Source organism: Oncorhynchus tshawytscha, linkage group LG27 (genome assembly GCF_018296145.1).
Source record: "Oncorhynchus tshawytscha isolate Ot180627B linkage group LG27, Otsh_v2.0, whole genome shotgun sequence".
Lineage (NCBI taxonomy): Eukaryota > Metazoa > Chordata > Actinopteri > Salmoniformes > Salmonidae > Oncorhynchus > Oncorhynchus tshawytscha.
The window spans coordinates 16,578,352-16,606,254 of NC_056455.1; the positions used below are offsets into that span (position 1 = coordinate 16,578,352).

General features: G+C 43.7%; 1 protein-coding gene across 1 annotated transcript in view; it reads left to right on the forward strand.

The window, feature by feature from the left end:
- The window catches only part of LOC112234951 (transmembrane protein 104), a 90,337-nt gene extending 63,408 nt beyond the window's left edge, over positions 1 to 26,929 (forward strand). Inside the window, exons 9-10 of the mRNA XM_024403278.2 lie at positions 6,919 to 7,012; positions 22,911 to 26,929. Coding sequence (XP_024259046.1) covers positions 6,919 to 7,012; positions 22,911 to 23,674 — 858 coding nt within the window. The 3' untranslated portion in view covers positions 23,675 to 26,929. The remainder of the gene's footprint in view (positions 1 to 6,918; positions 7,013 to 22,910) is intronic.
- The last annotated feature ends 974 nt before the right edge of the window (positions 26,930 to 27,903 follow it).

A 27,903-nucleotide genomic window follows, 5' to 3' on the forward strand; every position in this document is an offset into this window, starting at 1 on the left:
AGAGATGTGTTATGTGGGCCAACTGTAATGGCTGAAGTGCCCACGTGAAATAATCACACATGCAGTGATTAACCAGACCAACGGATTGACTCAAAGATGACGCAAGCCAAAGCTAATCAAAGGCTGTTGCATACACATGACTCCCTCACACACAAATCTTTCACATAAAATAGTGATTACTTGTTGACATTGATTGTCAGCCACTTTTTCCACCATGATCTTTGGAGAGATTATGGACACCGGCAGATTAAACAACCCAATAATTTGGGTTTTTAAGTTTGATTGATATCAATGAATTTGTAGTTCCCACAACACTACTAGTATATTTCATGATCACACACCATCTCCCTTTCTATAACCAAACTGCGAGGGCCTTAGGAGCCATACTGTTGCACTTTCAACAAAAGCACCAAACCCAGAAAGTCTTCTTCTCCAGCACTTTGGTGACTCTAGTCCCATGGTGATTGAACTGACAGTCATTCCCAGCACTCCAGTGAATGAGCTCACCTCCCCACCATGCACAGGAGGTGGCCTGCTTGGCTGGGGAGCTCATTACTGTAGCCACATGGCTGTCTGGAGTGGGATGGCCTGCTGGAGGTACCTACTGTGTGAAGAGGAAGAGAGAGAGATGGAGAATGTGAGAGAGGAGGCGGCAGGAGATCTCCAGGCCCTCTGGTCCTGACAGTGGGACATGATGAGAAACGGATGGTGTCCTTTGAGCGTTCTCTTTTTCTGGGTCACCATCAATGTTCCATCATTTCTTTCGGCACTAAGCAAATTCTTAGGTCTGCTGAGCACAAACTTGAACCTTGTAGAAATTCTGTGTAACTTCCGGCGCTTTTACTGTGAACACTGGCTGTACCCGCTTTTTAAGTTTTAACAGTGGCCAAGTAGACTACTGTGGCTATTTGATCATAATGCAGGCCCTACAAGAGTGGCTTACCATCAAAAACAATGGAGAAATGCATCCCATAACATTTTAACATGGAAATAGCTATTGAAAGCTGTTCTATGATACAGCCTACAGTAGCAGCCATTGCGGTGTTCATTGTAAGCCTACATTCCATGAGGCTTTTGAAAACATGCAGGACCTGACATTAACCTGTTTAGCCACTTGTCCTTCAGACAAGGAGGTGACTGGAAATGTAGTTGTATTGTGCTTAATGCAAGAAACCACTTTACAAAATAAAATGTTTTATTATCCCCATACATTATTATAACAAATAACCATATAAAACTGTATGCTACCCTCACTATTGGCTTCTTAGCTTGTACAAGCCTGTCTTAAAATACAACACTGCCCCTTCAAGACATAAACAGCTCTTTAACTGACTCGCTTTTCAAAGATGGCCAGAAAAGTACACGTTTGGGGCAAACAAACTAGTAAAGATGAGTGAAGTTCAACTTTGTGTGCGTCTCTGTGCAGGCTGGCAATTGTGGGCGGCAGTCTTGGGGAGCTGCGTGCAGGAACATTGGTCACAATCTAAATGAAGGGTCTGTGTATAGTGCCAGAATTGTGGTTAAAACACAATCTTACTGTGTGTTCACCTGGCAACAAACCTCATGTTGACTAATTATTATGGCAAAAACAGAACTACTACATGTTCTCCTGTCATTGTTATCAGATAGGATATTGTCCCTAGGGGTCTGTTTGCTTGTTTCTTCCTTCCAGAAGTGCTCTAATGGTCTGTGGAGAGAGTGTGTACCCTTTCAGCCGAGGTAATAGAATAAGTCAGTGTTTGTATCCGTCTTCAGCCTGGTCACTTTTGCAGTTTTCATCTCTGATTTATTGTTTATTGCATTTCACTCAAGTGTGTGATTGTGGCAGGTTTGGTGTTGCTCACCGTTGTCTGATATTGAGGCAAGAACTGGCTGATGTTTAAGAATGTCATTGTCATCAAAAATGAAACACTCCTAGTCATGATTGAGGGTGTCACTCTGCCGAAACAAAATCATCAGCACACCACGAAGAGAGGGAAGGAAAATAATGTAATGTCCATGACAGGGTTTGTTCTCACTATGGATACTTTTATTGCATAAGTTTGAAACGTAAGCACTCTGGGTCAGGAAAGAACATGCATAGACAAAATCTATTTCAGTGCAGCGCAGAGAATAGTGAGATGAACAAATCAGGAGAGCATCTTGAATGTAGAATTAAATGCATCGAAACCGAGTGCCAGTCAATCTTCCTAAGACATGGAACTCTACCGATATTGCCTTTGTTTTTCCTCTTTGTGTACTTGGCAGGGAGTGCTTTGCTTCCTGTGTCTCCTTGACAGTCCTAAATAAGTCCACCTGAGTGCTTGGCTGGCCCGTGGGCACTGACTCCGTCTACACCAAACCTTATTAATAGCAGAACCGCCTTTCAAATGAAAGATCACTGAACACAGATGGCGCTGAGGGCTAGGGATTTGAAAGGACATGTTTTCACTGTCATTGGTTCTGAGGATTATAATAGCTGGCCCAAAATGGATTTGAATTGAATCACAATCCCAACTGCTTTATTAGTGATGTTGTCCTCAAGTCTCAGTCAGAAGCCATGAATGAAATAGCCTTTGATTAGTGAAGACTGATATTATCCCCATGCCATGTTAATATATCCTGTCACAACAATTTTCAAAGGTGTGTGTGTGTGTGTGTGTGTGTGTGTGTACTAGCTACACCACCAACCATCACAAAATGGTGTTATGCTGGCAGTCGGTATACATTTCATCTGTCAATCTAAAGCCTAGTTTATTGACTCAGTGAAGTTCATTGTTCAGGAGAGGAGATTTGTGTGTTGACCTGCCAGTTCAGTCAGCTATGGCGACATGACTCACTGACCACATGCAGACTACCTCCAGATGCCCCTCTCCATTTCCTATAGCTCTAAAAACGTCCGTCTAAGGCTCTGAATTTGCAACGTTTATTTTAATGAGCTTTCTTTTGGCCTTTTCACCTCCTTGTCCCTGTCTCTAGGCTCATTTTCCGACCTATAGTAAGATGGTGCAGTGTGTGCAGTTCTATGGAGAGTGACTAGGTAAGTGTTATCTCCTGCAGCAATGCCTCTTGTCGCTCTGTCTGTTCCTCCGTCTCTCTCTCTCTGCCCCCCCTTCCCCCCCGTGCCCTCCTGCTCCTAAGGCCCTGCCAACACTGGGTCTGAGTCACTCTACAGCACATGGCACCTGATGCCCTCTCCCCTCACCCACACGCTCTCTGTTCCTCTCCCCCCCATACTGTACACAAGCCATGCCTCTCTTGCCTCCAGCCCTGCCCCTCTGCCTGCCTTCCGGTCCTGGCCTTGGCATCGCTTGCCAGTGTGATGCCACCCCATTCCCCATCCCATTTGTCATTGCCATCACAAAACCTTGTTGGCGAAATGGTTTCTTCCATCTCTGCTCTCTCTGTCAGAGATGAAAGGCTCTCTCCAACTCTCTGTAAGTCACTGCAAGTCACTGCTGGCCTTCACCGACAAATCCTTATCAAGATACAGCACAGAGCTGTTTTTGCTGTTTGTATTCTTTATCCATTTCAATTGTTTTGTGTTGCTTCCTCTGGCTGTTGTGCTGTGGTTAAGTGCAGTCCAGTGTCCTGAGGCCTTATTGTCTGGCTGTGGTGGGAGGTTGGAATTGGTTAGAGGAGGGGTCTTGATTCATGTGTGGTGCTGACTGCACAAGAAGGGTGAAATTCATCAGCAACTATGCCTCCCCACTCTTGTATTTATTTTTTTATAAACAAGATCAGTTTTAAAATGATAACTTTGTTTCTTTTCTCGTTTGCATCATCTCCTGTTTTCTTACTTTTTTGTTTGTTTTAAAAACGTCTTTATTTCATAGCAGACCCCTCCAGCCACATGCGCACGACTGCCTTAACACCAGGCCAACACCAGAGTCTCATCCACAGAACTATCTCCTCTTCTGTAGAGACCATATGTTGCCTCCAGCTATGGCAGTGTAAAGGTCCCGTTCTAACATGCTCTTCACGTTCATGGAGAATCTCTGTTTATATGGGTCTTTGTCCGGTCCAGTAGACTCTCTCTCTCTCCAATGTAAAGCCTCGAGGGCCCTTTTTTATTTGACCTTTATTTAACTAGGCAAGTCAGTTAAGAACCAATTCTTATTTTCAATGACGGCCTAGGAACAGTGGGTTAACTGCCTTGTTCAGGGGCAGAACAACAGATTTTTACCTTGTCAGCTTGGGGATTTGATCTTGCAAGCTTTCGGTACTAGTCCAACGCTCTAACCACTAGGCTACCTGCTGCCCTATTCTTGACAAGCACATATCCCCCACCTCTGAGATGGCATATACCATGTCTTCTCAGGCCAAGAGTGGTAGCAGTCCATCACTTGGTGGCAGATGGATGGGAGGTATCATCAGGCCTGTGATGGACTGTTGTCTGGCTGGAGGATGAAGTATGACACGTTAGACTGTCTCATACCACAGGTACAGAGACAGACCCAGGCACCACTGACCATTCAGCGCTGAAATATGTCTCACTGTCACTCAACCGTTAACGACTTAACCTTCTTTAGGACACTCCACACTTTCCATAATACCTCTTCCATTACACATTAATGAGTATTGCAAATGTATGTCCGTCGCTCCAAGATCTAGTACATTTTCGGGAATTCTGCACTGATTTGTAGCAGTCACTCGTAGCTGGTATTAAGTACTATTCAGCACTTTCATCTCCTGACACGTGGGATTCACAATTCTCATCCATAATTCTGGAAATAATGTCTTAACTTCTTATTGTTGGGGGGCAGTATTGAGTAGCTTGGATGAATAAGGTGCCCAGAGTAAACTGCCTGCTACTCAGGCACAGAAGCTAAGATATGTATATTATTAGTAGATTAGGATAGAAAACACTCTGAAGTTTCTAAAACTGTTTGAATGATGTCTGTGAGTATAACATAACTCCTATGGCAGGCAAAAACCTGAGAAAATATCCAACCAGGAAGTCGGAAATCTGAGGTTTGTAGTTTTTCAACTCTTTGCCTATCCAAGATAGTGTACATTTGGTCCGATTGCACTTCCTAAGGCTTCCACTATATGTCAACAGTCTTTAGAACCTTGTTTGAGGCTTCTACTGTGAAGGAGGAGAGAATGAGAGCTGTTTCAACCAGAGGTCTGGTAGAAGGCCATGAGCTCAGTCAGGCGCGTCGTGTCTTTTCGTCTGGCCTGCGCGTCGTGAATATTGATCTGTGAACTAAATGCGCGAACAAAAAGGAGGTATTTGGACATAAATGATGGACTTTATCAAACAAAACAAACATTTATTGTAGAACTGGGATTCCTGGGAGTGCATTCTGATCATCAAAGGTATTTGAATACTTATAATGCTATTTCTGACTTCTGTTGACTCCACAACATGGCGGGTATCTGTATGGCTTGTTTTTGTGTCTGAGTGCCGTACTCAGATTATTGGTGTGCTTTTTCCGTAAAGTAAAAAAAAAAAATCTGACACAGCGGTTGCATTAAGGAGAAATGTATCTAAAGTTCCATGCATAACACTTGTGTATCTTTTATCAATGTTTATTATGTATTTAGTACTTCTGTAAATTGATGTGGCTCTCTGCAAAATCACCGGATGTTTTGGAAGCAAAACATTACTGAACTTAACGCGCCAATGTAAACTCCGATTTTTTTATAGAAATATGAACTTTATCGAACAAAACATACATGTATTGTGTAACATGAAGTCCTATGAGTGTCATCTGATGAAGATCATCAAAGGTTAGTGATTAATTTTATCTCTTTCTGCTTTTTGTGACTCCTGTCTTTGGCTGGAAAAATGGCTGTGTTTTTCTGTGACTAGGTACTGACCTAACATAATTGTTTGGTGTGCTTTCATCGTAAAGCCTTTTTGAAGTCGGACACTGTGGTGGGATTAACAAGAAGTGTATCTTTAAAATGGTGTGAAATACTTGTATGATTGAGGAATTTTAATTATGAGATTTCTGTTGTTTGATTTTGGTGCCCTGCACTTTCACTGGCTGTTGTCATATCGATCCCGTTAGCGGGATCTCAGCCGTAAGAAGTTTTTAAATGAGTTTGGTCCCACCGTTCCCTGTCGGCTGGTCTCACTCTGTTGCATCCTTGGCATTAGCATCCAGCCAGCACTGTACCCTTCCCTGTCCCCAGTGGATGGCCTCCTTGTGCAGGTAGAGGCTGTCAACATTCTCTGTCCTGTCTCACACTTATGTCACCAACACTGACCACTGTGTCCTGCCCTCACAACCCATGGGCCCACCCTGTAAATACAGCACAGAGGGAAGGGGAGAGCTAAGGGTGGGGGAGGGTGGAGTTAGGGAGATTCATGGGAGGGGTCAGAGGTCCTGGAGATGGAGAGTGACTGGAGCAGATCAGTTTTCTGAGTTTTCCATCTGTATCTTTCTGTCTTTCTGTCTCCACTTTGGTCTCCTGATTGAGCTCTCACCCCCAGGCCCTGTTAGAGATCATTGTGTTTGACTGTGTGAGTTCTACCCTGCAGGCTCCTCTTCAGATGACATGCCACTGAAGTGACTGGCCTTGAGATCACACGTCACTCAACGTCCGCTATCAGACATGGGATTGTCAGAGAGAATGGGATAGATGGGGAATAGAGAGAGGGGGCTGAAGCCACTGATGATTGCAACTCTCGATAAGACCTATCTTTGTTATGAGGCAATCGGTACTATGATGGCTTCAAAGAATTTCAACTTAAATGTTTTATTTTGGGGTTTGGCATGTTGGTGTATATTGGGTGGAAAGGGAATAAATAGCCTCATGTTCTCATGAGACAAGAGTTTTATCATTTGTACCATTTGTCATTTACCATTTGTCATTTATTTCCCATGCTGTAGAAGTATAAACACAACCCAAACACACACTGGTTTGTGAATATGTTGTATAAAGTGATTTCCAATGTGTTTTAAGATGATATCTCCCTCTTTACAGAGCATATTCACTGTGATGTTGGGCCCTTTCGTCTTCTTCGATGCTCAGAAGACTAAATACCTCCAGATCCTCACCTCACTCATGCGCTGGATCGGTAAGAGTAACCTATCTTACCTTAAGGTATACAAACACCATAGGCTGATGAAGGTTGCTCTGGACAGGCTCAAGGCACACATCTTCAAATAATCACATTAAATGTGGATCTCAATTTATTTTGTAGGTAGAGCAATTCAAGCTGTGAAATTCCCAGGAACTTTATCGAAACGGTAAATCGGTCATGGGTATTTATTTAGAAAGCGCTTTAATGTGCATTATCTCTTCCAAGTTTATCTGCATGATGGAGGGTGTGTCTTTCCTTCCATTAAATATCACACTCCATTATCCCCGGGTCACGGTCTCACGCCTTCTCCCAGATTGCTCTTTGTCACTGTTGCAAATGTTTAGAAAAAAACAACACTTTATTCCACCTGGCTGACGGTCTGAACCTTGGTGGGAGCAGTCCTCCTCTTCCTCTCCCTCTTTCATTCCTCTCCCCTCTCCTCTCTGTGGCTCCTGTGCCTGGGACCGTCGATCATATTGCAGTCCTGCTCCGTGTCCTGATTCCCATCTCCTCTCATCCCTCAGCCTGACAGGCCTGACAGCCCGTCCCAGGCCTGATTGGACCGTCACTCACAGGGCGACGGACGAAAATAAACCGCCCGTCCTGGACCTGCTGTTAAAATCACAACACTACTGAATCATGGCTCTGCCGCCACCCCCGTGTGGACATACTACTGGCACCCACAACAACACACAGGGCAGACACACACACAGGCGCGCATGCACAAACACACACACACAGTTGCGTGCACATAAATAACACACACTGTTCATTATCTGGCTATCTACAAAGCACCCTGGGATTCTGGTTACACCCCTTCCACTCCCTTTTATATCCCCGCCCTCCCCTGGCTCTACCTGTGATTGATTGGCTGTGTCACCTCTACAGGCCTCTCTACAGCACCAGCTAATGATTCAAAATGGCCGCAGTGGCAGCTCTTTGTTTCCTTACTGCACCGGTGCCACAGAGCATGGGGATAGATGGCCTGCCTTCAAAGCATAGGGCACTGAAAGCTGAGGGGTTTATGCAGCCTTCAAACACAGGGTTGGAGACCGTTTTAAATCCTATAAGAAAAACATTATGGGCCAAGGTTTAGGAGGAAAAGACGGCTGAAGAAAAATGAATGGGCTGGACAGCATGCTTGAGTCCTAAATCTCTAGTGTCAATTTATTTATATTTTTTTCAGTTTAGGTAAATTTCTAATGTTTAGCTAATCTCAGAGGAATTCACTTTGGAGACCTAACCTAATTGATCAATTTAAGTACTGCTTTTATTTTTTTCATGAAAGGCAAGTGGCTGTCTAAAGACGTATTCAACTGATTTTGCCCTCTGAAATTTGTGTTGAAGAGTTTTCTGGCAATTTATGTGGTGCTGTTATCAGGAAAGGGGCAGCATAGCCTGTCTGACCTCTCCACCCTGTCTCTACAGAGTCTCTAGTCTCATTTTGACACAGAAACAGCATCTGTCTGTACTAGATTTGCTGCTAAACCTTTAGGGCTTGTTTGTCTGGCTATACCAGCCTATCCAACCCTGAAAGAGAGAGCTCACTGACAAAGGTCTCGAGTAATTGGATGCGCAATAAAAAATACATCCGGCAAATGGAAAAATGTTACTCCATTCGGTAACGCATAAATACACTGAACAAAAATATAAACGCATCATGCAACAATTTCAAAGACAATTTCACTTAGTTACAGTTTAAGGAAATTAGTCAATTGAATCAATTCATTAGGCCCTAATATATGGACTTCACATGACAGACTACAGCTGTGCATTTATTGGTCACAGATACCTTTTTTTTTAAAGGTAGGGGAGTTGTCAGAAAACCAGTCAGTATCTGGTGTGACCACCATTTGCCTCATGCAGCGCGACATCTCTTGTTGATTGTGGCCTGTGGAATGTTTTTCCGCTGTGTGAAGTTGCTGGATATTGGCGGGAACTTGAACATGCTGTCGTACAGGTTGTATCCAGAGCATCCCAAACATGTTCAATGGGTGTCATGTCTGGTGAGTATGCAGGCCACTGAAGAACAGGGACATTTTCAGCTTCCAGGAATTGTGTACAAATCCTTGCGACATGGGGCTGTGCATTATGCTGAAACATGAGGTGATGGCGGCAGATGAATGGCAATGGGCATGACAATGGGCATCAGGATCTCGTCACAGTATCTCAGTCCATTCAAAATGTGATTGTGTTTGTTGTCTGTAGCTTATGCCTGCTCCTACCATAACCCCACCGCCATCATGGGGCACTCTGTTCACAATGTTGACATCAGCAAACCGCTCGCCCACACATCTGCCCAGTACAGTTAATTATCAGGTTTCATCCGGTCTCAGAAGATCTGCAGGTGAAGAAGCCAGCTGTGAAGGTCCTGGGCTAGCATGGTTACAGGCCAGTTGGACGTACTGTCAAATTCTCTACACTGACGGCTTATGGTAGAGAAATTAACATTCAATTCTCTGGCAACAGATCTGGAGGATTTACTGTGGTCAGCATGCCAATTCATGCTCCCTCAACTTGCGACATCTGTGGCATTGTGACAAAACATCTGTGACAAAACTGCACATTTTAATGGCCTTTTATTGTCCCCAGGGATGTAAACAAATTTGTACACAACATTTTACTGAAATACGCTATTTGTGCATATGGGACATTTTTGGGATCTTTTATGAAACATGGGACCAGCACTTTACATGTTTCGTATATATTTTTGTTCAGTGTATATATTAGTTTTTTATGGCATGATGCTCTGGCCATAAACTTAAAGCGAGCGAGTGGGTTCAGCACAAAGGGTACCACTTCAAGGCAAATAATTGATTACCGAGCCAATGCATCGTCAGCTAGAATGTATTCTGTGTCTTTTTCTCCATGACTGTTATTGGGTCATTTATACAATCTTTAGCTGTCCTTCTTTCAAAGTTACAGCCTCTGGCACCAGTTCAATGTTTCCGAGGTAACCTATGTTTTCCAATTCCTCAAACGTCTCCCATTTAAAAGCGATTTTGATTATGTATGTGGTCATTTCGAGGGCCTTGTGGTTAAAGAGGATGTGTTATGCTCTCAAGGCATTGATTGTCTGTCCTGTTAAAGATACTGTGCTTTATCGTTGCCCTGCAGCAAGAAAATGGGACTCGGGAGTGATTCATTTCACCTGTTATCCATTTTATCACGTGTCCTCTGACTCCACTCTTTTCACCCACTGAAGCTGCTGAATTGGACACGTTGTTGGACTTGAATGCCGGGGCGGCAGGGTAGCCTAGTGGTTAGAGCGTTGGACTAGTAACCGAAAGGCTGCAAGTTCAAATCCCTGAGCTGTCATTCTGCCCCCGAACAGGCAGTTAACCCACTGTTCCTAGGCTGTCATTGAAAATAAGAATTTGTTCTTAACTGACTTGCCTAGTTAAATAAAGGTAAAATAAAATACACGTGTACTGTAGCATAGCTTATGTCTTGGCGAAGGTTGTGACTTAACAAAGCTTTGGTCTCAAGGGAGGAATTTAATACCAACGATATAGTGAAACTAATAGTAAACCTCTTATTTCTGTCACGATGATGGGATTCATGATTGTTTTAAGAATGTCATTAGTATGCACTGTGAATACGTCTCTGGATTAGGCCCATGGTTTTACACCTTCAGGTACCAGGTATCTTCGAATCATCCTGTGACTCTTCCTCCGCACCTTAAAGCACCCAAATAAGCATGAACAACAGATCCTCATTAATGTTAATGAAGTGTCGCTAACAAAACAAAACCCTCAAGTGTAAGAATATATATATGTTTTTTATGAGACAGCTTATGATGAGACTGAGAATGTCTTAATGTCTTGTTTGAAACTCGTAACAAGTCCTCCAGGTTTTGTTTTTAGTCAAATGATTTCCATAATGACACTGATGTAGTACAGTATGATACGTTTTTAGACAGCAATTATATTAATCTTCTTGTCACTCTGAAACCATATCACAACATCGAACCACAGGATTCTCACCTATTGACAACTCATATATTTTAATAAGCAATTAGTACTACTGAGCTTTTCCTTTTTTTCTAGTGCCAACCAGTATGCAGTTATCCTTTAAAATATAACTGCATTATAGCAAACTGTCTGACAAAACTGACAGTGCATGTTAGTCACCTTTTTCTTCATTTTTACATTAGCCTGCATTTGCCGGATTTAATGACTTTCCACCACTATCAGATCCTTTCTTGTCTTCTAAGATACCAGATATTGATACCTGCGTAGTTATGTCCCCCGTTCAGCCACTTCCATCTCCATTCTTTTCTCATGGCCCTTCTCTTTCATACTCATTACTCGCCCTAGACAAGGGGCCAGGTGGCCAGGCTCACCTGCCTGCCTCTCCACTCACCCATGATGCCCTATTGGGGGGGTGATGATAGTGGTGGATGAGGGGTGCAGAGCAGTGTGGGGAATGTTAGGTGAGATGTGTTGAAGCCCTGTGCCCTGCTCACTGCCTGTGGCCTTGTCAGTGTCACTCAGCTGAGCCCCCCTGTCCAACCAAGCTCACTACACACGTTTTGTCTTCCCCCACTGAGGACATGACTTACATAGTGGACATAGTAGTCCATATGTGTATTCCTCTTGTAACTCCATCTCCTGTCCCGGTTGTGATCCCATCACTCTGCTTGTAGCTGCTTCTGTCCATGGTCCCACTTCACTGGAGCCATTAGAAACTATTTGTGTAGCCCTGTTTCCAGACCCATTTGTGTTTCCCGTTCGTGTTCCTGTTTATTATTCCTCCTACTCTATACTCGGTTCCCCTGACCCATCTTTTAATGTCACAGTTCTGTTGCCTGATGACCTCATAGGTTCTTAGTTGAATGACTATATCACTCACATACTGCACCCAGTCTCTATGAACTCCCGTAGGTGCTCACACGCTTGTTTGTTGAAACCCATCTCCATTGGGTGAGTTATGTGAATAGATAAAGCTTGCTGCCTTGTTACCTTGTCCCCATCCTCTCTAGCAGCACACTGTGAAGAGAAAGAGGGGGATCATTATCTGCACTCGACAACAGACTGGCAGAAGGGTTAAGGGCCGGCACTTTAATTGATATTGAGTGGAGAGGAATAGACGGAAAGGTACCTAGCTCGGTAAACGAGCATTATTCACCCCGCTTCTGTCTCCACAGGGATGGATGGATGGATAGGTGAAGAGCCTCCGAGGCACTATTTATTACCCTTACAGCCATGGCATATAGATCCTACTGTATGCTGGGAATGGAGAAATCATGCATTCTGAGAACACTGTCTTCCCACTGTCACATTTGTTTTTCTACACATGGTGAGCTACACCACCCCAGCCAAGCTTTGTGTGGAGTAACCTCCGGCTCAATAGGAAAAGAGGTTGTGAAATGAACTAGGGCTTTTACTCTCTCTGGAGAAATGAATAGCTGAAACCACAGGCCCCAGCCCACAGTGATCTGTGGATCCCTATCCAGTCCATCCCACTGTCTTGGTTTAGGGAGTAACCAGGGAGCGTTACGGCTACCTATTGCCATTTCAAGCAGAGAGAGAGGGTAGTATTTGTTTTTGAAGGTCAGGGAGGGACCTCTACTAGTGGCTGATTGAGCGGAACCTAAGAGTTTGCCCAGAGAGGCTAATGTAGAGTGCGTCTCACGGGGAATGTTGAAGTATGGCTGGGCGTTCATGAACTTTCCAACATCAGCACAGCTCAGAAGTCCTGAAATTTGCATTAAAGGAAAACTGCAGATTGGAATGCATCATTCCTTTTCTTGTCACAACGGACATTACTTCTAGTCAACACTGACCATGGAGTTGTTCAGATAGAAAATATGTCTTCAATCAAATGTATTTATAATGCCCTTTTGACATCAGCCGATGTCACAAAGTGCTGTACAGAAACCCAGCCAAAACCCCAAACAGCAACCAATGCAGATGTAGATGTCTTAGTTTGACACTTCTCTTTCAAAAACATAAACCGAGCTCAGATCCTAAGTCCACTTTACTCACATCTCTGTTGAGTTTTGATATATACAGTGGGGCAAAAAAGTATTTAGTCAGCCACCAATTGTGCAAGTTCTCCCATTTAAAAAGACTAGAGAGCCCTGTAATTTTCATCATAGGTATCAAGTATGACAGACAAAATTAGAAAAAAATCCAGAAAATCACATTGTAGGATTTTTAATGAATTTATTTGCAAATTATGGTGGAAAATAAGTATTTGGTCACCTACAAACAAGCAAGATTTCTGGCTCTCACAGACCTGTAACTTCTTTTTTAAGAGGCTCCTCTGTCCTCCACTCGTTACCTGTATTAATGGCACCTGTTTGAACTTGTTATCAGTATAAAAGAGACCTGTCCACAACCTCAAACAGTCACACTCCAAACTCCACTATGGCCAAGACCAAAGAGCTGTCAAAGGACACCAGAAACAAAATTGTAGACCTGCACCAGGCTGGGAAGACTGAATCTGCAATAGGTAAGCAGCTTGGTTTGAAGAAATCAACTGTGGGAGCAATTATTAGGAAATGGAAGACATACAAGACCACTGATAATCTCCCTCGATCTGGGGCTCCACGCAAGATCTCACCCCGTGGGGTCAAAATGATCACAGGAACGGTGAGCAAAAATCCCAGAACCACACGGGGAGACCTAGTGAATGACCTGCAGAGAGCTGGAACCAAAGTAACAAAGCCTACCATCAGTAACACACTACGCCGCCAGGGACTCAAATCCTGCAGTGCCAGACGTGTCCCCCTGCTTAAACCAGTACATGTCCAGGCCCGTCTGAAGTTTGCGAGAGAGCATTTGGATGATCCAGAAGAAGATTGGGAGAATGTCATATGGTCAGATGAAACCAAAATATAACTTTTTGGTAAAAACTCAACTCGTCGTGTTTGGAGGACAAAGAATGCGGAGTTGCATCCAAAGAACACCATACCTACTGTGAAGCATGGGGGTGGAAACATCATGCTTTGGGGCTGTTTTTCTGCAAAGGGACCAGGACGACTGATCCGTGTAAAGGAAAGAATGAATGGGGCCATGTATCGTGAGATTTTGAGTGAAAACCTCCTTCCATCAGCAAGGGCATTGAAGATGAAACGTAGCTGGGTCTTTTAGCATGACAATGATCCCAAACACACCGCCCGGGCAACAAAGGAGTGGCTTCGTAAGAAGCATTTCAAGGTCCTGGAGTGGTCTAGCCAGTCTCCAGATCTCAACCCCATAGAAAATTCTTGGAGGGAGTTGAAAGTCCATGTTGACCAGCAACAGCTCCAAAACATCACCGCTCTAGAGGAGATCTGCATGGAGGAATGGGCCAAAATACCAGCAACAGTGTGTGAAAACCTTGTGAAGACTTACAGAAAACGTTTGACCTATGTCATTGCCAACAAAGGGTATATAACAAAAGTATTGAAACTTTTGTTATTGACCAAATACTTATTTTCCACCATAATTTGCAAATAAATTCATAAAAAATCCTACAATGTGATTTTCTGGATTTTTTTTTTCTCATTTTGTCTGTCATAGTTGAAGTGTACCTATGATGAAAATTACAGGCCTCTCTCATCTTTTTAAGTGGGATAACTTGCACAATTGGTGGCTGACTAAATACTTTTTTGCCCGACTGTATATATAGAGAAATACACGTGGGCAGCTTTTTTCCCTATTTGTTTTTGGGCACCTCTTCTTGATCCTTTTTAGTATTGGTGTTTGGTGTTTCATTTTGTAATGAGACCTTAGTTTTGATAGTGAACACAATTTCTAGGAGGTGATTAGGGGAAAACTTGTAGGATGTCTTCTGCTGTGGTGTTGCCTGGGGTCAGTTGTAGCTCAATACCCTGACAACTAAGCCCTTAATCATGACTGTTGACTTCCGTCCCCCTCTCACCTCACTGTGTTGTCGTCGTCGCCTCCATTTCCTTGTCTGAGAGCGAGGTGAGGGAGGACTGAGAATGTAAGACACAGTGCTTCTAGAATGTAGTTTTAACTGCAGTCTGGTGTTGTAGTGTACACTCTTTCTTTGGGTTTCGTCATTGATTGGCAGGAATACTAGAGGTCAAATGCACAACTTGCTTTGAACATTTTACGTTTGTCTCATTTGAAAAAAATGTCAGACCTGAACAGGATTTGATATTGAAGACAGAAGCAGACGAGAATTTGGTTTATTTATATCTTGTCTGCCTTGTACGTCCATTGCATCACAAGCCAAGCTTTCTATGCTCAATAAATTATTTGATATGGTCAGAAGAAAAATACATTCATATTCTGCACTCACTGAATGTTTAATTACTGTTGGATGGGTGTTTTAACTAACCTGGTGCAACCACCCACTGAATTTACATAAACATTTGACTTCTATTAGTTTGTTATACAATTTAAAAAAATGTCAGCAGTAGCACAGAAGAGGTTGTTGGTTTTAAACGTTTGCGTTTGAGAAGTTAAGGAGGGGGGGGGGCTGACCTCAAGGCAGCCTCAAGCGGATGTGTTTTCGAGATCCCAGTGTTTGGAGCGTGGCTTAGCTCAGCCTTATGGTAAGGAAGGAGGGTGCATTTTGTTTCTTATCTTTGGCCGAATGTGCAATTTGCAGCGGCGCGGCTGAGCGATTGGACTAATTGATGTTTTCTTGAACACTGTAGATAACGTCATGGAGTTGAACTCTGCTCTGCCCGGTGGAGTTGAGCTGCTGTATGGGGTGTTAAATGCAGCCCTGCTGCGGTACTGTACACCCTGATCGCGGGGCTTGTCTTGAAGTAGCCAGGCTAGCAGGCCATTATCACCAGCTATCACACACGCCGTGGCTGTCCTGTCCCCCTGCTTCTGAACCAAGACTATGCCATTATAGGATATCACCAAAAATCATGCCATGACATGACAAACTGCCAGAGCTGCTCATTGCCACTGAGACTCAACCAAGTGCTCTCATCATGGAGCACCTGATTTAAAGGGCAACTCCACCACTTTTCAAACTCATTTTCATTATCTCCAGCACAATACCCGTGTCTACATATGTGAAAACTGCATTTCTATGTTTTATAGAAAAAAAGAATGTTAAAATGTTTTAAACACTATGAGATTTGTGGTGACATGGGGAGCAAAAAAAGACCCTCCCTCTGGCTAGACACTTGTTGCAGGTTTTGAAAATCTGTTTTTATTTAAAAAAAACTTTAAATCTTACCCTGTGATGAGAGAATGCCCTTTCTGATTGTTTTAACCACAGATCATAGAAACACTGTTTTCACAAATTATGTAAACACTGGTTTGGTGCTGGAGATAATGAAAATGAGTTTGAAAAGTGGTGGAGTTGCCCTTTAATTAATGATGGGATGATTGCTGCAAAGGAGTGCTGCTGGAGTGGGACTTGGATTTGAATCTGTTAGGCAATAGAAGTAGCAAGAGGCCAGTTTGTATACCAGTAGAGATTAATGTTCCTATCTACTGTCAAAGCCTTTGCTAGAATAATATCCCGTATGTCTTTTAATGTCAGAAAGATGAAAGCACATGAAAAGCCCATGACCTGTCAACTGTTATTATAGACGCTTCTTCCCACATCAAGTGCAAAAGCAATGGTATAGGGAGTGTACTACTCACAAAATCAGAACAGTGATGTGCTTCAAAGCTCCTCACCTGAAGTCTGAAGTCATTTTGTGCTCCTTAATGAAGTCAAGGAAACCCGTCACAGGGCAGCGGCTGAAGAGGAGTCCCTCTTCCACAGATACTGTATTCTACAGTTCCTTGGAGGGTTGAGAGTGCCGGCCAACCTTGGCTTAACCGCAAACTCTTTGTTTGCTACCACTGGAGATACAACTGTAAGTGCCTCCTCTGGGGGGCGTTTAAGTTGAAACATTCCCCAGAAGGTCATTGCCATCCCCATTGAAGTGCTATATATCACCGGTAGCAGTTATGTGGATGTGATATGTGACTGTTTGACACCTACACAATGCACTCCGTTCCTCCCCGATGCTGTGTGACGAGTGTAACCTGCAGACAGGCGTGTAGAGCAGAGTGTGTTAATGTAAAAGTCCAGGTAATCACCATATCATCAGAGAGATCCCTGCAAAGAAAATGTCTCATCCCATCTGAATTAAATAGTTTTTCACCTGAGTGTCCATCGATGGAGAGGCAAGAAGGAGTGTCCATTGATTGAGGATTACCAGGAGGGTGAAAAGAGTGCTTCAGAGTAGACTCCATCAGGAAGTCAATGACACTGCCCTTTAGAGAGAGGAGAGCAATATGGCCGCAAGAAGGAATGTAAAATGTACCATTTTTAAATATTTTTTTCATTCTTACGGCGGTGAAAAATATTTAATTTGCTGTGAATTTATGATGCAATGACTTATTTAATGCTAGCTCTATGCTATTACCAATGGCTTGTAATCTGACTAACTACGTTGGATTTTCTCTCCACTGTCCCCGTGCCTCTAAAGCACTCCTAGTGATCAAAGATTTCCTCCTATTCCTCGCAGTTAGACAGATAAAACATTGAGATTCTCAGTTAAGGCTCCACCAAGTACTATAAAACCCACACATGGTTGCCCTAACTCGTGTAGCATGATCCAGTTGCAAAGGAATGATGAATGAGTACATTATCAAAATGTACTTTGTTCTACTTAGTGTCCAGTTCTTTCATCTTATCAATTATCATTCTCTTTCAAAGATAAGAGGAGTTAGTTCAGTGCCTTAAGTAAGACAAATGAGGCCTTGTCTTTAATGAGCACTAAAGCATGATAGTTGGGATCAGAGCCATAGAGAAATTCTCTGTCACTCCATCTCCTCTGCCATAGGAGAGAAATTCTGTCACTCCATCTCCTCTGCCATAGGAGAGAAATTCTCTGTCACTCCATTTCCTCTGCCATAGGAGAGAAATTCTAGCCGTGTCAAAGATTGCTGCCAATGTCATTCCACTCTAATACCATGTGATACATCTTGACCTGAAAGTCATGGTTAAAAAAAAACATCTTTCACCCAAACTCTCCCTGCCCTTCACACTGTCTGATCAGCCTGTGTTGATACCCGCGGAGCCGCTATGCCTTTTTGCCATTCACTATCAATTTGAGGCGCGATGCCGAGCCTCCTTGTTCCAACCTTAGCCTGTGCCGCCGTACGGTAGGAAAAGAGCAAAGTTTTCTATCGGCTTTTTAAAGCGTGGCCCTTCCCTCATAAAGGAGCCAGTCACTGACCGTGTCGCCAGGGGTTTTACAGTTCAAACCCTGCCGAGAGGAGCGCGCTGGGCTCCGGCATCAGAGACAGATACATCAAGATGAAGAAGACTGTACATAAATACCAGTGCCATTTTCCTCCAGGCTTCCATGGGCCTCACCGAGGGGATACGAGGGGAGTGTGATGAATCACTGTGCTTGTTGCACCACGACAACCTAACATTTCAGCCTTGCTGGCAGAGAAAAGACCTGTTGCTCTGGTGAAGGTTAAGCATCTGTACACTAGCCGTGCGTGGCGTCCCGTCCTATAAGACTCTTAATTAAACGCCCTCCGCCCATGTTCCTTCCTGTATAGCCTGTTACCGTTAATGTCAGGGAATAGAGGAGAAGCGTCTCCCGCTGGCCGTCCTCTGTCATGACCAGCGGGACGGCTCCTTTTGATGGCTGTTTCACACACAGCGGATGTACATTACTTCTCGGGGAGAGAGAGGGAAAGTACAGCAGGCAGACTGTCATACAGCACATTGTGTTCCATGCCTGAAGTGAGAGGGACAGCTGATAACCACCCCCACTGACAGTCTCTCATGTCCAGTCAGATGAAGATACAAAGACAACGTCACTACAATACATAGTGTATTCTCAGAGTCCCAATGTGTCTCATGTTAGCACATTGAGTGTTGACCTCATCTGCATAGTTTTTCCATATGTTTTGATGTGATGTCTTTGGGGATTATACTTGTTGTGAAGGTGTTATTTGCTCTTATTTGCCAATGTCCTTGAGTGCTGGTCCACTGCCCACTGTCCCATTCTCTACATAGACTGTGTTAAAACAGGATTCTGCTCTGGCTGCTTCTCCTGTCCTGAGCCAATGTTGACAATGGATGTAGGCCAGGTATCCTTTAAATCTTGACTATCTGAGCTGAAATCCTTAACAGGTAGGACTTTGGCCACTGCTGGGCATCTTTATCTCAGTGTCCACCCCAAACTAAGTCCACACAAAACACAAGGAAAAACTTGTTTTTAAGAGTATCCTGTCCTATTTTAAGATGAGTAAGTAATCACATTAGTCAAAATAAGATGTTTGCATTTAGCCTGTTAGTTAACAACTCTTAACTTATTTCTGCTTGTTCTCTCCAAAGGCATAATCCCACTAATGGTTAGCTATCCTACTACCTCTGTCATTGGTCGTTTTTCCCCCATCCCCTCCTCGGAACATTTTGTCCTTGTAATTGGGGTGAATCATTTCATCCCCCTGACATACATTAAAGTGCCATGGCAGAAGTACACAGTACCTGATTAATAGGGGCAGATTAAAACTCCACGTTCCCAGCCCCTTTCCCCCTTGCTAGCTCTGGAATATTTCACCTGTGCCCTGGAGAGTGTAAAAAAAAAACATTGAAGGAGTGGAGCAGAGGACTCCACTCCTGTCCCGACCTCACCTGATGCTAGTGAGAGACCTTGAAGGAGGATGAGGCTGCCGGTGGCACCCCTCTCCCCCGTCTCCTCCCTATACCCCCTCCCACCGCCCCAGTAGCTGCAGATGAATTGGTAATCCGCTGTCCCCTCACTCAGGCCCTATCTAAAGAGCCAATCCATCCTCCCCCTGACACTGATGGGTTGCCTCTCCTGGCAATTGGGCCCAGATAGATTCTGAGATATTGCCGGCAAGTACAAAAGAGCTTTGGCTCTACTCTAACCTGCATAGCTACACAGGGCTGTGTGGGTGTGTTTTGAAGTGGGATCCTAGTGGTATGGTGTAGTGGGGTGAGTAGTGAAGCAATGTGCGTTCTGAACGTCACCCCGTGTGAGTGTGATGAAAGCTGAGGAGTGTGTCTGGGGGGGGCAGGCAGGACTCTGAGCCTTTAATAAGACTGGCATCCATGCTTAAAGCTCTCATTTAGTAACGCCCAGCCCAACAGCCACAGAGGCAGTCGCACCAATCGATTTGGGGATGGCCTTTGCGCAAACAGTAGGAGGTGGAGACGCTGACGCCTTTTGTACCACCCAGCCTCCAACCTCTGCTGACTTTAGGTTGGATGAACTGAGAGTCAGAGAGCCTTCACACACTGTATATAATCCATAGCATTCCTATAGGCTGTAGTCTTTGCCTGCGGGATTGTTTCTGGATCAGGCAACTGGAAGGCAATATCTCACTAAGTGGTTTCAGTATTATCCTCATGAGGCATAAAGCCTCCTGCCCTTTGATGGGGGGGGAGTTTAGGTCATATTGTTTCTGCAGTCAGCTGACTGATGCTGGCTTGTTCTACCTGGATGGCCATGTTCAGGCATTAGCAGCATGGAGAACAGAGGAGGAAGCTGAGTTATGTGTCCGTCCTGGCCAGCTCAGCACTCTTCCCACAGCCCATTAGGGCCTAAACGATCTTGCCTTGTCAACATTAATCGCTTTCAGATTAGCAATGGTAGAAGGCTTGTCCTTTAAAAGGTATTTTTAAAAACAGTGGTGCTATAATGAAAGGTAGGGGTGGATTAGGGGAGGGCTACATAAAGGGATCATTCCAGAGGTTTGGCCCTAATCTGACCTCTGGGATGTTGCAATATCTGGACCCATCAAAAGCATTCAGGGATTAACCGGTGTGTAGCTTTGCCTAGTTGGCATGCACCGGATCACAATTTGGCATCAGAAATATGCAATAATGTGAACCCGGTGACCCGAAGTCGAATGTAAATTTTTTTAAATGATCTGTATCCTTAAATGCCTCCATGTCATTTCTTTACTCGGCCAATCCTATTACTGTTGTCATGAGATGATGTAGGGGTATTAGAGATTTGGCCAATATTTAGCTTACAATTTAATTCACTTTTTACATTAAATATTTTACTTTACCCTGAGTATTTTTGTGTTTTAGTTTGTATGCAACCAAGTAAAATATGGGTTTGATTTGGTCTAAAGGAAATTTGAGCTTTATTTTACCGTAAAAGCTTCCCTTTCAACTCTCCTAGTAGATAGCCTCAAGGGAGCCTTGATTTAAACTGCATGAGGCTATAACAGTCCCTCTGTGGGAGCTGATTTTACCTTTTTGAAATGTCGTACACACAAATCAAATTTATTTATATAGCCCTTCTTACATCAGCTGATATCTCAAAGTGCTGTACAGAAACCCAGCCTAAAACCCCAAACAGCAAGCAATGCAGGTGTAGAAGCACGGTGGCTAGGGAAAAACTCCCTAGAAAGGCCAGAACCTAGGAAGAAACCTAGAGAGGAACCAGGCTATGAGGGGTGGCCAGTCCTCTTCTGGCTGTGCCGGGTGGAGATTATAACAGAACATGGCCAAGATGTTCAAATGTTCATAAATGACCAGCATGGTCAAATAATAATAATTACAGTAGTGCAGCAAGTCAGCACCTCAGGAGTAAATGTCAGTTGGCTTTTCATAGCCGATCATTAAGAGTATCTCTACCGCTCCTGCTATCTCCAGAGAGTTGAAAACAGCAGGTCTGGGACAGGTAGCACATCCGGTGAACAGGTCAGTGTTCCATAGCCGCAGGCAGAACAGTTGAAACTGGAGCAGCAGTACGGCCAGGTGGACTGGGGACAGCAAGGAGTCCTCATGCCAGGTAGTCCTGAGGTATGGTCCTAGGGCTCAGGTCCTCCGAGAGAGAGAAAGAGAGAATTAGAGAGAGCATACTTAAATTCACACAGGACACCGGATAAGACAGGAGAAGTACTCCATATATAACAGACTGACCCTAGCCCCCCGACACAAACTACTGCAGCATAAATACTGGAGGCTGAGACAGGGGGGGTCAGGAGACACTGTGGCCCCATTCGATGATACCCCCAGACAGGGCCACCAGGCAGGATATAACCCCACCCACTTTGCCAAAGCACAGCCCCCACACCACTAGAGGGATATCTTCAACCACCAACTTACCATCCTGAGACAAGGCCGAGTATAGCCCACAAAGATCTCCGCCACGGCACAACCCAAGGGTGGGCGCCAACCCAGACAGGAAGATCACGTCAGTGACGTGACGCAGCCCTCCTAGGGACGGCTTGGAAGAGCCAGTAAGCCAGTGACTCAGAGGGGAACCGGCCAGGCAGAGACAGCAAGGGCGGTTCGTTGCTCCAGGGCCTTTCCGTTCACCTTCACACTCCTGGACCAGACTACACTCAATCATATGACCCACTGAAGAGATGAGTCTTCAGTAAAGACTTAACGGTTGAGACCGAGTCTGTGTCTCTCACATGGGTAGGCAGACCGTTCCATAAAAATTGAGCTCTATAGGAGAAAGCCCTGCCTCCAGCTGTTTGCTTAGAAATTCTAGGGACAATTAGGAGGCCTGCGTCTTGTGACCGTAGCGTACATGTAGGTATGTACGGCAGGACCAAATTAGCTTTGTAGGTTAGCAGTAAAACCTTGAAATCAGCCCTTGCCTTAACAGGAAGCCAGTGTAGGGAGGCTAGCACTGGAGTAATATGATCAAATTTTGGGGTTCTAGTCAGGATTCTAGCAGCCGTATTTAGCACTAACTGAAGTTTATTTAGTGCTTTATCCGGGTAGCCGGAAAATAGAGCATTGCAGTAGTCTAACCTAGAAGTGACAAAAGTATGGATTAATGTTTTTGCATCTTTTCTGGACAGAAAGTTTCAGATTTTTGCAATGTTACGTAGATGGGAAAAAAGCTGTCCTTGAAACAGTCTTAATATCTTCACACACACACTACTTGTTTGTTTTGGTGTTGTTACATCGCTTAACCCCAGTACCCGCTGTTTTTCTGTGTGTCTTTCAGCGTTCACCATGATGATTATCCTGGCTCTGATCCGTATTGGTAAAGGCCGGGGCGAAGGCCACCCCCGTATGGCCCAGATCTCTGGGGTTCCAAACCTGTTTGGGGTGTGTGTCTACTCCTTCATGTGCCAGCACTCTCTGCCCTCCCTGGTGACACCCATCTCTGATAAGAGACGCGTGGGTACCCTGGTGGTGTGTGACTATGTCCTCATCCTTGGCTTCTATGGCCTGCTCTCCTTCACAGCCATCTTCTGCTTCGACAGCTCGCTGCTACACGACATGTACACCCTGAACTTCACTGACAACTGTGACGTGTTGGACATCCCCGCTTTGCGCTACTTCCTGGGCCTCTTCCCCGTCTTCACCATCAGCACCAACTTTCCCATCATCGCAGTCACGCTGCGCAACAACTGGAAGACCCTCTTCCACCGCGACGGGGGCACCTACCCCTGGGTGGTTGACCGCATCGTCTTCCCCCTCATCACCCTGGTTCCGCCCATCATAGTGGCCTTCTGCACCCACAACTTGGAGTCCCTGGTGGGCATCACGGGCGCCTACGCTGGCACGGGCATCCAGTACGTCATCCCCGCCCTACTGGTGTACTACGGCCGGCGCCACCTGGTGCCTATGCTGGGCACGGACGAGGTCAACAAGCACCGGTCCCCGTTCCGCCACACCTTCTGGGTGTGGTTCGTAGTGGTGTGGGCTACCTTCTGCCTCATGTTTGTCACAGCCAACATCATCCTGGAGGACACCAAGAAATGAGGACACGGACTGACTGTGAAAGACCGGTTTCTCTGTGTGGGTGTCTTGTATTTCTACATTCTCTCTACCTGAGGCCTTCCAGAACATGGTACAGGTCGAACGGTGTGCCTTTTTATGCTGCTCTTGTAGCATGGGAACCCTTTTAATTACAGCGGTAATCAGCAGGTGAAACCATTATAAAGTGTCCTCCCCACCCTGGTTTCAGTACAAAGGATGGGACTGGAGAAATATAACCATTATAAAGTGTCCTCCCCACCCCTGTGTCAGTACAAAGGATGGGACTGGAGAAATGTAACCATTATAAAGTGTCCTCCCCACCCCTGTGTCAGTAAAAAGGATGGGACTGGAGAAATGTAACCATTATAAAGTGTCCTCCCCACCCCTGTGTCAGTAAAAAGGATGGGACTGGAGAAATGTAACCATTTATAAAGTGTCCTCCCCACCCCTGTGTCAGTAAAAAGGATGGGACTGGAGAAATGTAACCATTTATAAAGTGTCCTCCCCACCCCTGTGTCAGTAAAAAGCTTGAGGATGGGACTGGAGAAATGTAACCATTATCAAATTCATAGACCGAGCTATGCATGCAAGGACTAGCCATCCATGATATCAAAATTATAGTTTTAACAATGTTTTAAAGCTATATAGTGTTTATTTACATTTACTTTGTTTACAAACAGTCCCTGTTTCGGTAAAAAGGTTGGGGCTGGAGATGTAAACCATTATCAAATTCATAGATCAAGCTATGCATACAAGGACCAGCCTTCCATGATTTCACAATTATAATTTTAAACATGTTTTTAGGCTATATAGTGTTTATTTACATTTACTTTGTTTACAACATTGGAGTACAACAAGCTTATATTATAGGTACTGATCAGTTTTGAGAGTTGAACTAAGCGGATGAGGCATTTACAAGTTATATTCTTCAATAATCAATGGGCACATACATTTATTAATTATATCAACTGCAGATCACCCCTTTTAAGAGTAATCTATACCATTTGTGGAAAGGGACCAAATATATCGTGATTGTATGAAAGCTGCTACCGTATGTAGGAACACAAGGAAGAGGACCTTGTTCACTCTGTTCCAGTGTCCCTCTGTAGAAAAATACAAGCTGAACAATCGGACTGTATTAGCAAGGCATTGCACTACACAACAGCACTGTTTTTAAGCATATACAAAGAGCTGCTCAACTTGTTTCCAAATGCTTAATTTTAAATCCAAAATAACTAAAAGAAGGATAGAGCAGGGAGGTGTCAGTGTTCCTCTGGACCTTCAGAAACAGTGTTGCGGCTAAAGACAGAATATGCTGAAACTATGGATAGAGCTCAGTGGAGGAAAAATAGAACCTGACAACTAACTCAACACTCCTGTTCCTAATGGCAATGCAGAGAGACTTTAATGTGGCTTTAAAATGTACTTGAGATGGTGAAGAAAGCAAGCTAAATGAATCTGTTATAATCAGTTTATTATGGCCTTAGTTCTCCTCGTCTTCCCTGTGAACAATGAACCTTTGTCCATGACAGATCCCTGACTGATGGGCCTGATGACAGAGCTCCGTCTCTGGTCATCAGGACACCGATCTTGAGTTCAAACTCTGTATACAAACCACCCTCATGTTTTACTGTTCACCACCAAATCATCAGCCCTTCATCAACTCCATGTCAGCACCCGACTGCTCTCTGTTGAACTTTGATCCCAGAAAGTTATCAATGGACACAGGAAGGTTTATGTTGGCTACATCACCAGGAGCAAACTCGTACAGTGCCTACTGTGCCACACAAAGACACCTCTACAGTAGTCCCAGTATATCTCTTTTTGCAATAACTGTTGGTTAAGGTCTTGTAAGTAAGCATTTCACGGTAAAGTCTACACTTGTTGTATTCGGCGCATATGGCAAATAAAGTTTGATTTGATTTTAACCATCTGTCTCGTGCTCGCTCGTAACGAGAACTTCTCAGCTGGCTGATTTGTCGTCAGCTCTTTACTTGAGGTTTTATTACAGTTTCCTGGTAGCTCAGTTTGATCGACTAATTAGATTTTACTTCCAGACATGTGGGAACATCCTCTTTGCCCCGAGCTCTGCTCATGCTAATGTCCACATTATACGCTTCTGCCTCCTCATTGTCATGTCCTCTGGTTCTATATATCTATATATATATCTCTGCTCTATAGAATATATATTATGTCCCATTATAGTCATCAAGTTTGGAGCCCAACTACAGGAGTCATACCTTTGTGAAACAGTATTGTTGTTGGGGAATGTAAATCATGTTTTGTGGTGTAGGGTTCCATATTACATGGTCACATTTAGAATAGTGGTTTTCTTTTACTATGTAAGTGCTAAAGTAATAGCTCAAATGTATCGTTAGCTGCCTGTCATGAGCACTCACCTGGTCAAAAAGGGAAATACTTATTGCCATTCATGGTTTGCACCTGCAACACTGCACAAGTTTGCACATAGTTGCCTTGGGTTTGACCTTTTGTGTGTTTTACGTAGACTTTTGCAAATGGTTTGAAGATGTTTGTAAGGGTTGATAACTATGGTATTTATCTAACAGTCTTCAATGGTGTTCTTAACCCATCAACATATACAGCTTGACACTATTTAAAATCATTAGACTAATAGTCATGCATTGTAGCATATTGATGGCAGTACAGTATTGTTGAGGACTATTGAATGAGAGACCTCTCTGCATGTTGTTGGTATTGTGTGTGTTGGGACAGAAAAAGAGTGCTGACTATTTCTGTAACACTGCTTCTCTCAGTATTGGGTTCCTTTCTTCAATCTTGGGTTCCTTCTGGTAATTATTGTTAACATTACATTTCTGCATGCAGCTCCTTCCAAAATTCAGTAGTCAGTTGTTCCTTTAAGCCTCCAGATTGTGGTGGATAGTTACTCCTCTTCTTATTTTTCCTCATCTTCTTTTCAATACAAATGTGCAATATGCTTTGAACTGGGTTGGGGAAGTAAGATTTCAAGCGAATATTTACTGTTTCTGAGAGTGTTTGTGTGTGTATTCTTCTGTGTCAGTGTATGTGTCACTTTGAAAAGATTTTAAACTCTTATTTGGAGTTGTGAAATGTGCCTTTTTCCCGGGGTTATTGTTTCCAATCATTTGTTGACTGTTGTTTTTCCTGGCACGTCTTTGTTCTAAGCAGCCTGTCAGATTAGATCTGCATGTAAGCCAGTTAATTTAACTGACAACCAATGTCTCCTCAAAATAAACTGGGATATCCTTGTCTTCTAAAGTGTGGGTTTGCCTCGTCTTTGTGACTTTGAGACAGTTCTGTGATTATTAAAGAGATATAAAATATTAACATTGTACTTTCAGAACATTTCCTTAATATATCAACATTTTAATAGTGGAATGATAGTTTTTCACAATATTTTGTGTTTTTATTGGGCCCACACAAAATTTGCATTCTAATGTTACAAACTTATTGGCCAACAAAAGATGGACTGGCTCTTGTCAAATTAGTTCTGAGTGTTTTTTTTAGGCTTTTTGAGGGTGGTTAGGTTTCTGTTACTGTAATTTAATTATGCCAATGTGTTTTAATTAATTGAAAACCCTTAATCTATTTTATGAGAATTTGTAAGATTCTTGTTTGCATAAAATAGACGGAGACCAGCCATTTCAGTAATAGGTAACAGAATTTATTCTCGGAGCGAGCTGCCACTTTACCACGAGCAACAGTTTATATACAATAACATGACGTCACTTCATTGCTTAACAGAATCCCCTCCTCTCGACCGGGACAAAGTGAATTTAATAGTTCATTCTAACTTACTAACACACTCACAGGTCACACAACATAACTGAATTAAATTTTGACCCCCCAACATTATCGATCACCACTTAGCTGACAGTTCTAATTAACAGAAAACCTAGGAATGCACTCACTTCCTTATCTAAAAACCCCAGAGCTCAGTTTCGTCGGTTCAACCATAGGTTAACTACATTATCTGTTTACTTAATCCACAGACCATTCCTTTCTTCCCAGTTGGAATGGTGTTCATTAACTTTAATTACTCCTTGTCTGTGTCACACAATCCCTTCTTATGAACTCATATTGTTAATCAGATATAATAAAACAGAGTATAAGTTTACTTAGTTACAGTTCCATTTAAAATGATTTGTTCAGTCATTTAATCATAATTTTCCCAACAGTTTCGCACATTTTTAAAACAAATGCACTATGCATTATGTGGGTTGAATGCTGTA